The sequence below is a fragment of the Notolepis coatsorum genome (assembly GCF_963971535.1).
Source record: "Notolepis coatsorum genome assembly, chromosome: 16".
Classification (NCBI taxonomy): Eukaryota; Metazoa; Chordata; class Actinopteri; order Aulopiformes; family Paralepididae; genus Notolepis; species Notolepis coatsorum.
The window spans coordinates 51,375,154-51,390,710 of record NC_140180.1 but is presented as its reverse complement, the minus strand read 5'-3'; the positions used below and the strand labels follow the sequence as shown (position 1 = coordinate 51,390,710).

Here is a 15,557-nt window from a genome sequence, read left to right as displayed (position 1 = left end):
CTCTGCCTCAAATTGTGTATTTGTTTCACTTGTCCTCTTTCCTCTCTCTCCCCCACAGTTTGGCCCATTCGTGGATTCTAAACATGAACAGATTGAGGTAGGTCGTCACTCCCAGATAATCAATGTCCATCTATTTGATGGTCGAAGCCATGTGCTACAAAAACTGGGATCGATAAACTGCACTATGTAACTTTTTCACATGGAGAAATGTCACTTCTTTAGCTAAATAAATCTAGATGTTGGCTGAACAAGAGAAATCCCACTCACCAGCAGAAATGCTTGAAACCCAGTGGAATTGCCCATACGAGCCCTTCTGGACGGGCACAACCAGTGGTGTGAAATCTCTGCGTACAGCAAGTATGCGTTTTACATATTGGAACCATGTGACTTGCTACTATCTCATATCTACAGCTTAAATGTGAAAATGAACACAAAGTTATCTAGCTTGAAGACATTTTCTTTGTCTTGCCAAAACTCCAAAAGTTAGCTCCAATGTGGAAGTTACATAATGCAGGTTTAAGGAATTTGAAACAAACCAGATTTCATCATCAGCCCAATACACTGTAGCTACCGACCAATCAAAAGGCTTGCAGCATTAGACGGGGCCACTCTGCTCCACATCCATGATGAAGTGTTGCGGTTGTTCAGTTAATCGCGGTGGTGGTGCTTCTTAACAGAAAGCCCAGGTGACGGAGACCTTCGAGGCCATCTTCACCAGGTGTCTGGAGACCATCATCGAAGGCACCAAAAGGTACAACTCTCCTCTGATCCACACTACTGCTGCTCAAGTGTGCGTGTTCCTTTTTTTTATCCAATTTTTCTCCTTATTTTCTATTTTTCTCCCATCCCAATTTCGTGTATCCAATTCTCCCCTCCCCTGTCTTGAACGTTGCTCGACTATGCCCCCCACTGGTCGGTTGTAGAGAGGATAGAAGCCTTGCATCACGTGTTCCCTACGGCACACGAGGAGGCAGCCTGTCACATCTTTTCGCCTGCCAGCGCGGACTCTCATTGGCGAGGTGTAACGCATGGGAGGCTCACACTACCCTCGCCACTTCCTGTCTCTGCTGTGCAGGTGTCTCCCAACCGACCTGTAGGGGTTGCTGTCAACAACGTCCAATCCCCACCCATCGACTTCCACCCACTGACTCTGCCAAATGAGCCAGTACGACGGCCAGCCCAAGCCGAAGGCAATGCTGAGACTGGGATTCGATACTCTTGCATTGGTGACGAGCGCAATCTCCGCTACGCCACCCAGCTGCCTCAAGTGTGTGCGTGTTCCTGTAGTTGATGTGTAACCCTGCTCATGCCGTTTCTCCTCTGCAGCGTTGGGTGCCGCCTGGTGGTCGTTCCCTCTCAGAGAGACATCCATCACCAGTTCATCTACCCACAGCCCCCCTTCACTCTACCAGACCTCAGCAAGGAGCATGCAGAGGTCAGACACACTAATACCATATACCCTACCCATAACACTCACTTAACACTTTGAGTGCCAGCCACGAGAAATCTTGTTATTTCATGCCATGCGTTGAGTGCCAAGAACGAGAAATCTTGTTATTTTATCTTAATTTTTTTTATTATCGATTTCCATTCATTTTTCATCAATCTAGCCTCACGTTACCAGTGGGGATCTGTCTGAGCTCGAACAGGGAAAATATCGCCCCCTATCGTCTCCGGATGGTATTGCACCCATTGGATTGGACTGAATGAAATGGATGGGGAAAAAAGACTCCGGAATCCACATTTTACTTATCAGGCATGTAACCGGAGACGATCCCAGTCATTGCCCACCTTCAGAACAGCGTGGATTATGTGTTTCCAGTACCCAGCGTTGGATCAATAAACGCGATCGATATTTGGAATGGCGATCAGGAATTGGAATAATCTTTTTGGAGAACATCTGATCTGAGGTAAGGAATCTATTTGACCAGTCTTGGGATAATCAGAGTTTTGTGTGTGTGCTGATTAGGAAATAAGATAATCAATTTTTCAGCCCGCTTCTCTAGCGTGCATAAGTACACATATACTATCGATAATCTAGCGTTTATTTGAAAACGATTCATAAATAGGCAGAAAAATGATGACGTGTTTTGTGTATTCCAGTAAAGCGCGATTCCTGCAGAATCTTTTTTTAATTTTTTTTCTGGAAGTTTAAAAAAACTAGCGTTTTTCAAAATGGTATAAAACGGAAATGAACTGATTAAAAAAAAAAATATATATATACATATATATAATAATAAAAGAAAATCGGTTTCGACAATGTTGACTGCAAACAAGTCATTGATAAGCGACGGGCGTATTAGACACATAGCCATAATTTAAGATATAGTTTATGCATTCGCAAATGTGATCGCCCTTCCATTGACTACAGCACTGGCACTCAAGCACTATTTCTGGCGCCCCCTGCTGGCACTCAAAGTGTTAAAGTGATATTTCACTTTATTGTCAAGTGTTTGCAGTCTTACCTCTATCTAAGGTCATCTACAAGTAAACTAGCGGCTACTACTGTCCCTGTTGTCTGCTGTCGGCAGCACCATTCCTCCAAAGTGTCTGGCTCCTCATTCACTTCCATTTGTTTTGGAGACCTAGTCTAAATATCATACTTCTGAAGTATAAACAAACTACTGCTACAGATTTCAATAAAACAGACAATTCTGTGTCAAATGTGCGTGTTTGTTTTTGCATTTCATGTGTGTTTTTACATGAAATGAAAAATAAAGCAGATCCAATTTGTTGTTGTTTTGAGGCCACATCCACACGTAGAGACGGAACAGATCTTTTCCGTTTAATTTTTTTTTAACGTTTTCCGTAAACACGAAATCATCTCAAGAAATATGTGCGTCCAAACGAAACCACTGAAAATGGTGTAACGCTACCACAAACTACACTAAAAACAGAGAAGAAGAATGGAGCATGAGCAAAACCTGTGCGATGAACAAATACACGAAGAAGAATGGGCGAAGATACAAACAAACAGACGAAGAGTGAGAGAACGGCAGTAAATAAATTAGGTTGCTATGGTAACTACCGAGGCAGCCAGGCCCAACAAAAAGAAGACTGGCGGAAGAAACAAACGGAGGTAGAAAGGAGACATTTGTGTGAACTGACGATGAGGTAGAACTGCTGCTTGTGGTCACACTTGACTTACTACAAGGCAACCAGACTGCAGGAGAATGTTGACTGGGAGTCCTGCCAGTCCAAATACAGCGACATATTTGACTCTTTTCAGGCGCAGTATCGGAGGCGCCCGACAGAAAAGGATTTCCCTCACGACGCTAACGCCATAACAAAAGCCCAAATCACAGCCAAGATAAAGAACATCCGAGGCGAATACAGGAAGATGGTGGATACTGGGCGTCGGAGTGGCCAAGGACATGTGGTGCGCTTGTTTCTCGAGCTGTGTGAAGAGGTCTGGGGTGGATCGCCTGCTACGCGCTCCATCAACGCTGGCATCAAGACTGGGGGGCCTGGAAGAATCGTCTTCCCGACAAAGTTCATCTCCGACTTTAGAACTTTCTAACGATTCGCCACAGTCCATCGAACCATGCGAATGTCTGCTAACTGTGATTGTAAACCAGCGCAGGGATATCCTCCTGGTAGCTTCATGATTTCAAGCTTAACAGGCTTTCTATATCCTATGATACAGTACCTTTTAATGTGAGCATAGTTGGTGACTTTTTCACTCTTGTAATAACAGTCATCAGGCCCACATTGCATTTGAGGGACATTTTGACCAAAATAGTGCCAAGTTACATGTGTGTAGCTGTAGTCACACACACCCACACACACACTGCTGGTTCTAAACATCCTGTGTTGACAGTTGGTCAAACTACATCTCAAGTGGGAAATAGTTCCTATACTCGTGATTTGAAAATGGCAACATTAGCTAAATACAAAATAATAAAAATAAAAAGTACCTCGACTATTACACAGAATGATATTGCTGTATTGTTTGTTTATAATTCATAAGTGTGATATTTAGACTAGCTCCCCAAAATGAATGGAAAGTGAATGAGGAGCCTGATACCTGGGAGGAATGGTGGTGTTGACAGTGGATGACAGGGACAGCAGCGGTCACTAGTTTACACGTAGATTACTTCAGATAGATGTAAGACTGCTTCAGACGTTCTACAAAAGTGAAATATCCCCTTAAATCCTCTTAATTTCCTTAAGACTAGCTACACACAAGAATCAAGCATGTCAGCTTAAAGGAAAACTCCAACATTTTGGGAAATTATCTTATTTGCCATCTACCCTGGAGTTAGACAAGAAGATGCATACCTTTTTCTTCTCTGTGCATGCAGTAGGAGTAGGAAGACGTTGGGAACTAGGCTAATGGAGGAACCTACTTCCAGTGACTGACGCTAAGCTAGGCTAACGGTGCGTGTCTTCCTACTCCTACTGCATGCACAGAGAAGAAAAAGGGTATGTATCTTCTTGTCTAACTCCAGGGTAGATGGCAAATAAGCTAATTTCCCAAAATGTTGGAGTTTTCCTTTAATAGAAATGTGTTGTCCACAGCTTGTTGGTTGCTCCCCCTAGTGGTTTATTTTCCCTCTAGTATCTGTGTGTCAGGGATGGGCACGTCAAGTAATTTAGTAGTCAAGTGCTCTGTTTGGATGGAGCAGAGCCGGAGCATGTACATCATCCCAAACCTGCACCAAAAGAGATATAGCATACTGACCAATCTCCACCCTCTACCCTTTCTGTGCCAACCGCTAACCTTGTGTTGTTGCACACTTGGCTATGGATGCGCTGATTCTGATACCAAGGGCCATGTGTCACATGTCAAGAGAGCAAAGCAAAGCCACTAGGTTGTGTACAGATAACCGGTCTGCCGGCTAACCATTTATTTAAAATTAACCGGATATTCATAATGTATCATTTGAATATTAGTTTGTATTTATTTATTGTTCTGTTTTGTAGTACTATAGTTGATGTGTAATGTGTGTGTTGTGCAGTATGTGACCTTGGTACCTGACCCATGCACCCTGCTGATTGATGGTGTGACCTTTGGCCTGACGTCCACAGACATCGTGTTTCACATGAGTGCAGAGGAGATCAGCTGGTGAGTGGAGGGGTTGGTGGGTGTTTTCCATTTCCAACATGTAGCGTCACAACAAATATCACTTTCATATAATGTTAATGCCATGTTGGCCTGGATATACTGTAAGACTTATGTCTTTTGCTTCAAATTGCATCTGAAATTAGTATTTTATGATTTTCTAAATATATTTTGGATAAATATTTAGCTCCCTTTTTTTTTTTCTTTTTTTTTACACTTATTTACCCATGCAAGTAAGAACAAATTCTTATTTTATTTATTGTCAAAAGTATGCATAATGTAATGTTAATTACCTGACCTTTGTCAGGTCAGAGTGTGGCGGCCTTCGTCAGGGCAGAGTGAGACGGCCTTTGTCAGGGCAGAGTGAGACAGCCTTCGTCAGGGCAGAGTGAGACTGCCTTCGTCAGGGCAGAGTGAGACTGCCTTCGTCAGGGCAGAGTGAGACTGCCTTCGTCAGGGCAGAGTGAGACGGCCTTCGTCAGGGCAGAGTGAGGCGGCCTTCGTCAGGGCAGAGTGAGACTGCCTTTGTCAGGGCAGAGTGAGACGGACTTTGTCAGGGCAGAGTGAGACAGCCTTTGTCAGGGCAGAGTGAGACGGACTTTGTCAGGGCAGAGTGAGACGGACTTTGTCAGGGCAGAGTGAGACAGCCTTTGTCAGGGCAGAGTGAGACGGCCTTCGTCAGGGCAGAGTGAGACGGCCTTCGTCAGGGCAGAGTGAGACGGCCTTCATCAGGGCAGAGTGAGACGGACTTTGTCAGGGCAGAGTGAGACAGCCTTTGTCAGGGCAGAGTGAGACGGACTTTGTCAGGGCAGAGTGAGACAGCCTTTGTCAGGGCAGAGTGAGACTGCACACGTGTGCTTTGGAGATATGCGCTTCTGTTTGTGAAAAGTACATATCTGATGTTAAAGATCTCTCAATTGATTGTTACTTATTGAAGGAATTATTTTCTTTTTTTCATATATATATTTTTTTAAATCAATCTTAATTTTTAGTCTGGGAAAACCATGGCATCAAATTTAAAACATCTAGAATGTCTCTCTGGCGGAGTGCCTTGATGCGATTAGCCATCTTGTCTCATTACTGAGATTCACTGAAGTGTCCAGCCATGGGGTAGTCTCTATTGTTTGTTTTTTAATGGAATGTTTGTGTTCACTGATGCGGTCTTTTGAGTCTACATTTAGTGCGACCCACATAGAAACATCCACAGGGCAGTTACAAAAGGGGTCCTTCCCCTCACAACCCTTCGACAGTGGATGTAGAGTGGTCGTCTGGTAATCCAAACTTTCCCGGTCCGATTCCAGCTCTCCCGGCAGTGTGTTGAAGTGTCCTTGAGCAAGACTCCTAACTGCTCCTGATGAGCAGGTTGGCACCTTGCATGGTTGCCTCAGCCATCGGTGTGTGAATGGGTGAATGTCGAGCCATATGTTTAAAATCACTTTGGATAAAAACTGTTCTATAGATGCAGTCCAACACCCCCATTGTCCATACAGAGGACCTCCGTGCCATGGAACATTTCCCAAGAGACACTGGAGAAGCAGCCTCCCTCTCTCTTGTATCGTTGACCTCACCCCCCTGGGTCCTCAACGATAATGTTTTATTATATATTATATTACTATTATAACCATCAGAAAGGCACAGCTACGGGGGTGACCTTTGTTCCGAACTATGCAAACCTATTCCTTGGTCTGTGGGAGGAAGAACACATCCAGCACCCAGCCAACAATAAGAACATGTGCAGAACATTATCTGGTGGGATGCTTAATTCATAATGTTGTTTTCCTCTTGAAAGGGAGTATGTATTGCACAAATACAGCACAAGTATAGTACAACGAAAATAAGCGGAGCGGAGCTGAGCTAAGTTAACAATATACTCGTTATCACCATACATAACGCTTATATTGAAACACGTTGACATTAGGGCCGTTCTTTCAACCTAAAAGTGCACTTTCTTCAACCTCGAACCTAAATTCCTTAGCGACCCGTGTTGCCAGTAAACAAATCAGCGCGCAGTCGAGACACACAGATATGAAACGAGTCATACGGAACAAATAACGTATAACGGAGGCTGAAATTAGAGCAATATGACTCACAAAATCACGACAGTAGTACACAACTACACATACAGACGCACAAAATGTATTCTGCATTGATTAAGTGATAATCAAAACCCAGCTTAAGCCGTTAAACCAATGTAGTGAATCGCGAAGCCAATACGCACACACACAGTCGAACTGGAGCGGTTTACCAAACATACACTCCCAGCATTCATATCTCATACGTTCATCTTCCAATCGCTTAACCATAACATAACTTACTTACCGGTACCAAAACAACGTGTCAAAGGAACACGCGCGTTGCGTCATCCTGCTCTGCTGAGCTCTGACTGAGAGTGGGAAAGACAGACTGCCCTACCCTCTGCTGGCACGTGCTGTGCACTACAATCAACTCTTGTCAGTGTAATAGAAGGAAACCCATTTGTGATTTGGCGCACAGTCTGTGACGTCACGGTATTGAGAATCATACCGGCGGGATTGCGAAATACCCTGGTATACCGTCATATCGCCCAAGCCTACTGTACATTGGAATATTGACAAAGCCATACTTGGTCATTTACTGTACATTGGAGGGGGTTGGGTTAGGACATTTGCAGGGGCCAGTTTCGAATTGCAGTCTCCCGTAGGTGTTCTTTGAGTGTGTTTTTGAAAGTGGGTAGTGATTCACATTCCTTTACAGCTTTAGGTAGGGTGTTCCACATTGATGTGGCATAGGGCTGGGCGATATGACCAAAAACGTTATTGCGATAAAATTATTAAATTATTTTCATATAACTCGATATCGATAATTATCGTCGATATAATGTCTGTCAAGTTTAATTAACTTATTATGCCCGGCGCCGATACGCGGGCTGACTTGTTTTGCTGCTGTGAATGTCTCGAGAGTCGAATTGATGTCGTCATCAGTCCGCGCACGTTAGCAGAGCGGAGTATCTCAAGCGGAGTATCTCATGACTCAAAAATGACCCTAAAATACTCTGTTCCGCCCAATTCATTGCAACGACGTCCACCGTATACCCCACACTACTATAACAGTTACCCTCAGAATTCAAAACACACACCAACTCGGCAGGTAACCTGTGAAATAGCGGCGTGCAAGCTAATTAGCCATAGCCAGCCCCGTTTCCAAGCGGAGTATTTCATGACAATGTACTAAAAAATTACCCTAAAATACTCTGTTCCGCCCAATTCATTGCAACGACGTCCACCGTATACCCCACACTACTATAACAGTTACCCTCAGAATTCAAAACACACACCAACTCGGCAGGTAACCTGTGAAATAGCGGCGTGCAAGCTAATTAGCCATAGCCAGCCTCGTTTCCAAGCGGAGTATTTCATGACAATGTACTAAAAAATGACCCTAAAATACTCTGTTCCGCCCAATTCATTGCAACGACGTCCACCGTATACCCCACACTACTATAACAGTTACCCTCAGAATTCAAAACACACACCAACTCGGCAGGTAACCTGTGAAATAGCGGCGTGCAAGCTAATTAGCCATAGCCAGCCTTGTTTACCGAGTCCTACCTCCTTCCGGGTCTCCTTCCTCTATCGGCCATCTCCTTCACCGATTGGTTGTTAGTGCGTGTGCTCATATCCAAGCTTGGAAAATCGATATATCGAAACTTTGCGACCACGTTTCATGTTTATTTCGAGGAAATAATTTATCGCGATAGTTATCGTTATCGTTTTATCGCCCAGCCCTATGTGGCATAATTGCGAAACGTGTTTAGTCCCTTGTTTGAGCCGAATCTGGGTTTAACATGATTTGTGGAGCTCCCTCTGGTTTTGTGATCGTGGTATTCACTGACCTTTGGGAAGTATTTTGACATGTACATGGGTACCTTGGTCGTGTAGTGTATCTTGTAGACCAGGCCCATTGCAAGTTGCTGTACTCTGTTGTCTACTCTAAGCCATCCTAGGTTGTCAAAGTGGGCAGGGGTGAGGTGGGTTCTAGGAGTCAGGTCAAGCAGTAGTCTGACCAGTTTTTTTTTTTTGAGATGTTTGTAATTTTGTTTTTAGTGCCTTTGAGGTGCTTTGGTACCATGAGGTGCAAGTGTAGTCGTAGTACCCTTGAATGAGTGCTCCTGCCAGAGTCTTCAGGGTATTCTTGTTTACCAGAGAGGAGATCCGGTACAAGAATCTAGTTCGTTTGTTGACTTTTTGTATTACATTGGATGCCATTTTGTCACAGGAAAGATTAGCCTCTAGGATGGAACCCAGGTAGGTAATTTCATCTTTCCTTGTGACAATATTGTCACCCACTGTAACTGAGAAGCCGTCGGTCTTGCTGAGTTTGTTATTTGAACCGAAGAGAATGGACTCTGTTTTGCCCATGTGTAATGATAGTTTGTTATCGGCGAGCCATATGCAGATTTTGCCTAGTTCCGAGCTGAGGGTTTTTTCAACCTGTAACTTGTTCTTGTCAGAGACCAGCAGGGCTGAGTCGTCCGCAAACAGGAACAAGTTGCAGTCACAAGCTGACGACATGTCATTTGCATAAATTAGGAACAGTAGCGGTCCTAGTATGCTTCCTTGTGGAACACCACAGCTCACTGGGAGGGGGGGAAATGCGTGAATATTAAAGGCAACCAACTTGTGTTCAGCTTTTCGTTCAGCGTTTCTGATTGGCCACGTGACCGCCCTAGCACACGCCCTTATCCCCGCTGAGAGACGCGGAAGCGGCAGCGGTCCCAAATGAAATCCATCAGTGGAGGCTGCATCAGTGGAGGACGCAGGCTGCTGACTGATTATGAAATGAATGAATGAAGCACGGAGCATAATGTATAATGTTATTTCGCAGCGTTTGTACCGTCATAACATCAGTGGAGGACGCAGGCTGCTGACTGATTATGAAATGAATGAATGAAGTGCGGAGCATAATGTATAATTGAAGCGCGGAGCATAATGTATAATGTTATTTCGTAACGTCATAACATCAGTGGAGGCTGCTGACTGAACTAGAAACTGTACGCTGTAACGTTATTATGTTATTTCGCGTTTTTAACAACCAACTACCAGAACTATCAGAGAGCGCTCGCTTACCTAGACAAATGGTTTGATTTCTCTGATCAGAATTACCTGAAAGTCAGCAGCCTGCGTCCTCCACTGATGTTATGACGTTACAAACACCGCAAAATAACATTATACATTATGCTCCGTGCTTCATTCATTCATTTCATAATCAGTCAGCAGCCTGCGTCCTCCACTGATGCAGCCTCCACTGATGGATTTCATTTGGGACCGCTGCCGCTTCCTCCACTGATGGATTTCATTTGGGACCGCTGCCGCTTGCCTGCCGCGTTCGCGGCAAAAGGGGGCGGGGGGTCGTGGCCAATCAGAGAAAAGCTGAACACAAGTTGGTTGCCTTTAATATTCACGCGGGGGATATGGTACCGTTTACCTCCACCATCTGTTCTCTCCCCTCCAGGTAGGATTGTATCCAGCTCACTGATTTTTCTGCCTATTTAATAAAATAAACGCTAGATTATCGATAGTATATGTGTACTTATGCACGCTATAGAAGCGGGCTGAAAAATCGATTCTCTTATTTCCCGATCAGCACACACACACTCACAGCCACACACACACACATGGGACACGCTGGTGAAAATAGCTCTGATTATCCCAAGACTGGTCAAATAGATTCCTTACCTCAGATCAGATGTTCTCCAAAAAGATTATTCCAATTCCTGATCGCAATTCCAAATATCTATCGCGTTTATTGATCCAACGCTGGGTGGTCGAAAGACATATTCCACGCTGTTCTGATGGTGGGCAATGAATGGGATCGGCTCTGATTACATGCCTGACAAGTAAAATGTGGAATGCGGAATATTTTTTTCCCATCCATTTCATTCAGTCCAATCCAATGGGGTGCAATACCATCCGGAGAGACGATAGGGCGGCGGTATTTTCCCTGTTCGAGCTCAGATAGATCCCCACTGGTAACGTGAGGCTAGATTGATGAAAAATGTATGGAAATCTATAATAATAAAAAATAACGATTAAAAACTAGATTTCTCGTCGGTTGGCACTCAACGCATGGCATGAACTAACAAGATTTCTCGTGGCTGGCACTCAAAGTGTGCCCATCATTATACCCAGTCTGCCACCGCTGTAAGCCTATAGAGATGTTTACCTTCTTTGCAGGGCTATAACGTTATATTTTTTCATTCATACACTGTTGTGTTAATACCGTCGAGAATATAAGTATAAGTATGTTTTTAAGCTTTTCTGCTGTAATTCCAAAAATGCGAGTTATAGGCCCTGAAGTATCGATTGGCGTTTCTTTCCTATACACGCTATATTAAAAAATTCAAATGTATATGATCGGTATACATTATATTTCATCATGCGTGAAGGAAAGGGTGGGGGGGGGGGGGGGGGTCGTTTATAATTCCTTGATCGTCAGTAACGGCTTTATTTAGTATGGGTTGATATATTGATCAGATGGATTGCAAACAAAGAAATGGACAATCAAGCTGAAAATAACGTTATATTCCTCTTACCGTTCGCCGATGAGACTGGAGGAAAAATATTCCAATTATTTGACGTTGATCTGCTAGCTAGATCCATTTCCCGTTTGTATGACGCCATAAACGCCGAAATCATATAGATCAAGCGATCCCAATGCACTCGATTGTGTCTCTTGATCCACGTAACAAGATAGTACTGCCGGAGGGATTTCCTCGATGCACCAGCGCCACTTCCGGTTTGGTGTGGAGTGTAACTCGCCCGACCATCCACCAGGCGGCAGTATTGAGGCGTTGCAATATCAGACGGGGTGCCGCTGCAGTCCCGGAGGGAGGCTGGATGAATTATGAATGCCATGGTGAAAAAATGAAATATTGATCCCAACAACGAATTATCACGTTGTTGGCGTTCAATGCATGGCGGGCAATAACAAATTATGACGTTGTTGGCGACCAATGTGTTAAGAGTCAGACATTTCTAACAGTTCTCAAGTTCGCCATTAGTTCTCCAGCTAGCGGCTACTGATACGAAGAACTGGCCGAGGCAGTTAGTGGTGTGTCTATGAGTCTGTCGCTGAACGTGCTCCTCGTGGAGGGGGTGGGAGGGGTTCTCAAAGAGAGGGGCTGGGGGGTCTTAATGTTACCCCAGGTAAGCTGGTCTCTTTTTGCCCAATTGTCTCACTTTGAACCCACCAAGAGAACCTTGTACGTAACATTCAACACACAGAGTACTGAGCACATCAGTGCTTCTACGTTTCTCAATGATATTGTTTTATTTCAGTGCCGCCGGATCGGACCGATTTACGCGCATCCTGAAGCACATGCTGACCCAGAGAAGGTGTGTCTGGATTTAATTAACAACTAGCTTTTAATCTTCAAGCAGCATCATGTTGCATGTTTTCCTGATCTTGGGGTGATATGAACATTTGGAGGAATAGCAGAGCGCAAGCTATCCCCCCCCCCCCCCCCCATATTTTCAATTTGTTGAATCTTTGACTCTTGCTATCTCCAAGCCAACACCTGTCTGTGTGTGCATGTGTGCATGTGCGTGTGCGTGTGTGTAGTTACTACCCGCTGTACCCTCCAGTGGATGAGGTGAATATGGACTATGAGAGGTTCCAGAGCTACAGCCAGATGCCTGTCACACCGGATGTTCTTATCGTTCCGTCTGAGCTGCGCTACTTCATCAAGGTACACAGCTTTCATTTACTTAAAACCCCCCTCACACATACTCTACACATCATCAGTCTTTCACTTCATCTCTTGTACTCTTCAGTTCCTGAAATGCAAACTGTTAGAGCGCATGTGTTCCCTCTTCTGTCCCAGGACGTGAGCGGCTGCGTCTGTGTCAATCCGGCACGCCTGACCAAAGGACAGGTGGGCGGAACCTACGGCAGACTGCTCGTCCAGCGTAGCTCTCCATCGGAGGACGGGAAGAGAGTCAGCCCCTGTCTGGCTGGCCAGATTGTGAAGATCTAACGGGATTGGATGTTAAATCTGCATCACAGTCATCATCAATCTGTTGTTTCAGGATCCTGACACATTTGTGGGGTTGGATTTACTTGTGTGTGTGTGTGTGTGTGTGTGTGTGTGTGTCCATGGGAAAACCTCTCCCAGTCCGCCAAAGAGGCACCCGGCCAAGACCAAGGCAGAGCTACTCTGCTACATCTGGCACATGGTGGACTGAATGTGCTCCAGTTAACAAAATGGACTCTTGACTGATCTGTCCTGGTGAGCTGATGTAAAATATGTAACAAACTTGGGTTCACTTTTGTATGATTTAACAGTTTCCATTACTTAGATACGACGGCAATCAAAATGTTTTCTTTTTTGTAAATAAATTATTATCTTTACTTCTGCGTTGTTTTGTCTTCAGCCAGACCAACGAGAAACCTTTTTCCCCTTCTAATAGAAAGATTATGGTACATCTCAAAAGTCCAATAATGACTCCTTTCGTTCTAATCGTACTTGAAGCCTGCTGACTGTCCCCTACCGTCTACAAAGGAGGAGCAACTCCAGGTGTTATAAAGATGAAAGCAATGTTGAGCAGGCTGTGACGTACAGGTGTAGAGGCAGCTCTGTGTACGAGTGTGATGTCTGTCATCCATCATTAGAGTGACACTCCCTGGCTCCTCCGTTTGACTCCCTGGCTCCTCCGTTTGACTCCCTGGCTCCTCTGTTTGACTCCCTGGCTCCTCCATTTGACTCCCTGGCCCTTCCATTTGGCTCTCTAGCTCCTCCATTTGATTCCCTGGCTCCTCCATTTGACTCCCTAATTCCTCATGACTCCAGATGTTTCCCTGACTCCTCTACTGAATTTTGCCCGGTCTTTGACCATACTGGTGGATTCATCCACCTGACTGATATGACAAATATATGGACAAAAATGTTATAATTTGGTGTCTTATCTTGTAAACGGGTCACACTTACCAAGGGTTACAGGAAGCCATGTCAGAAGAAAGAACTACACAAACATTCCGTGCAAGGCCTCCACTATGTCCCTGATAACTGCATTGGTGATGGAGGCAACAGTGTTAAATCTACAGACTCATGATATCCCTTATTTTCAGATCTGAAAGGGAAATACGTTGTCTCCTTTTGCTCCTGGTCCTCTCTCTGTCTACTTCTAGTCCCTCCTTGATGGCTGCTGCACACCTCTTATGACATGTGCCTGTTGGTAGGTCACAGGGTGGTGTAGGAGAGTAACATTGCCTTGTCAGTATAATACCTCCCATGGCCAAGAGTGGTTGCCCCTTTGGATGACCGGTGGATTTTTGTTTCCCCGTGTTCGAATCCTGGTGTATTTCAGATCCTCCAGCATGGATGGGGTGAGTGTAGGTACTAGCTGCACCTGGATGCCAGAGGGGAGCCCAGCTACACCAGCGGCCAGGGAAAGGGGTACGGTAGTGGTGTAGTCCCTGGTGGGGCAGGGTGGACAAGAGGGGATGGGGCTGTAATGGGTGAGGTTGATGTGGGGATGAGCCTTGGAGTTGAAAGGGCAACAGGCCAATTGAAAGCAAGTATCAGATGCACAATTCTGCAGCCTATTTAAAGGTCTAAATAAGCCTTTATAAGCTAAACAACTTTTTCACATGGATGTCGGGGGTCTCCATCTCTTTATTTCTCCATTCATTGGTTAAATTTGTTTCCGTTTTAAACTACACTTATTGTTTTCATAAATCCTATTAATTTGCTAAGTTTATGACCCATTCAATCAGTTTTAATGACCCATTCAATCAGTTTTAATAAGATCTTCGCAAGACGTTTTATAGTTTACAGTGGGTAATTGTATTGCCCATTACCGTGTTATTATAGTAGTGAGGGGGGGGGGGGGATATCTACGACTACAAGCCATCATGAGGATGACTTGATGTACATTACGCACCCAAAAGGGTCCGCCCTGTCTTCCCCAAATAGTCTATTCTTCTCAGCTCATAGAAACGGATCAAACTAACTCACAGAGGATTCTGTACCAAGGATTGCAGCGTGACATGGGCTCTTTCTGCCTCGGACTTAGAACAGAATTTGTTAACGGTTTCGCGTGGTTCTCTTTAATCCTGCGGCATATGTCCTACTGTATGCGGGGCCCGTTTCTCACGGAGGGCGGGTCATCAACACACTACAGTAGCCTATTAGCCTCCGATATTGATGCGACAATGGACTGACTGACCATGGAACTCAAAGTCATTCCAGCAAGTAGGGGTACACGCCGCCCCTTGGTTAGCAAAGCATTGCTTTGACATGAGGATTACATGATGCGAGCGCCTGGAGTGCGAACCTGACGTCGGAATATATAGATAGATATATACATCCCCGAAGCACAGACTCGGAAGACTTTGGAGATATTCTGCAGAGGTCCTGCGTCTCTGTTTGCAAACGCAGCAGCAGCAGCAGCAGCAGCAGGTAAACTCGGGCGAGGAGACGACACGGGCGGCTACCCAATGCGCAACTGATAAG

The 15,557-nt window shown here is 44.9% G+C and overlaps 1 protein-coding gene across 1 annotated transcript in view; it reads left to right on the top strand.

Annotated features, from left to right (window-relative positions):
* Window positions 1-13,446, top strand: part of pola2 (polymerase (DNA directed), alpha 2) — a 28,325-nt gene extending 14,879 nt beyond the window's left edge. The window contains exons 12-18 of the mRNA XM_084331301.1: window positions 59-97; window positions 678-751; window positions 1,327-1,435; window positions 4,962-5,068; window positions 12,382-12,438; window positions 12,665-12,791; window positions 12,927-13,446. Coding sequence (XP_084187427.1) covers window positions 59-97; window positions 678-751; window positions 1,327-1,435; window positions 4,962-5,068; window positions 12,382-12,438; window positions 12,665-12,791; window positions 12,927-13,079 — 666 coding nt within the window. The 3' untranslated portion in view covers window positions 13,080-13,446. The remainder of the gene's footprint in view (window positions 1-58; window positions 98-677; window positions 752-1,326; window positions 1,436-4,961; window positions 5,069-12,381; window positions 12,439-12,664; window positions 12,792-12,926) is intronic.
* The last annotated feature ends 2,111 nt before the right edge of the window (window positions 13,447-15,557 follow it).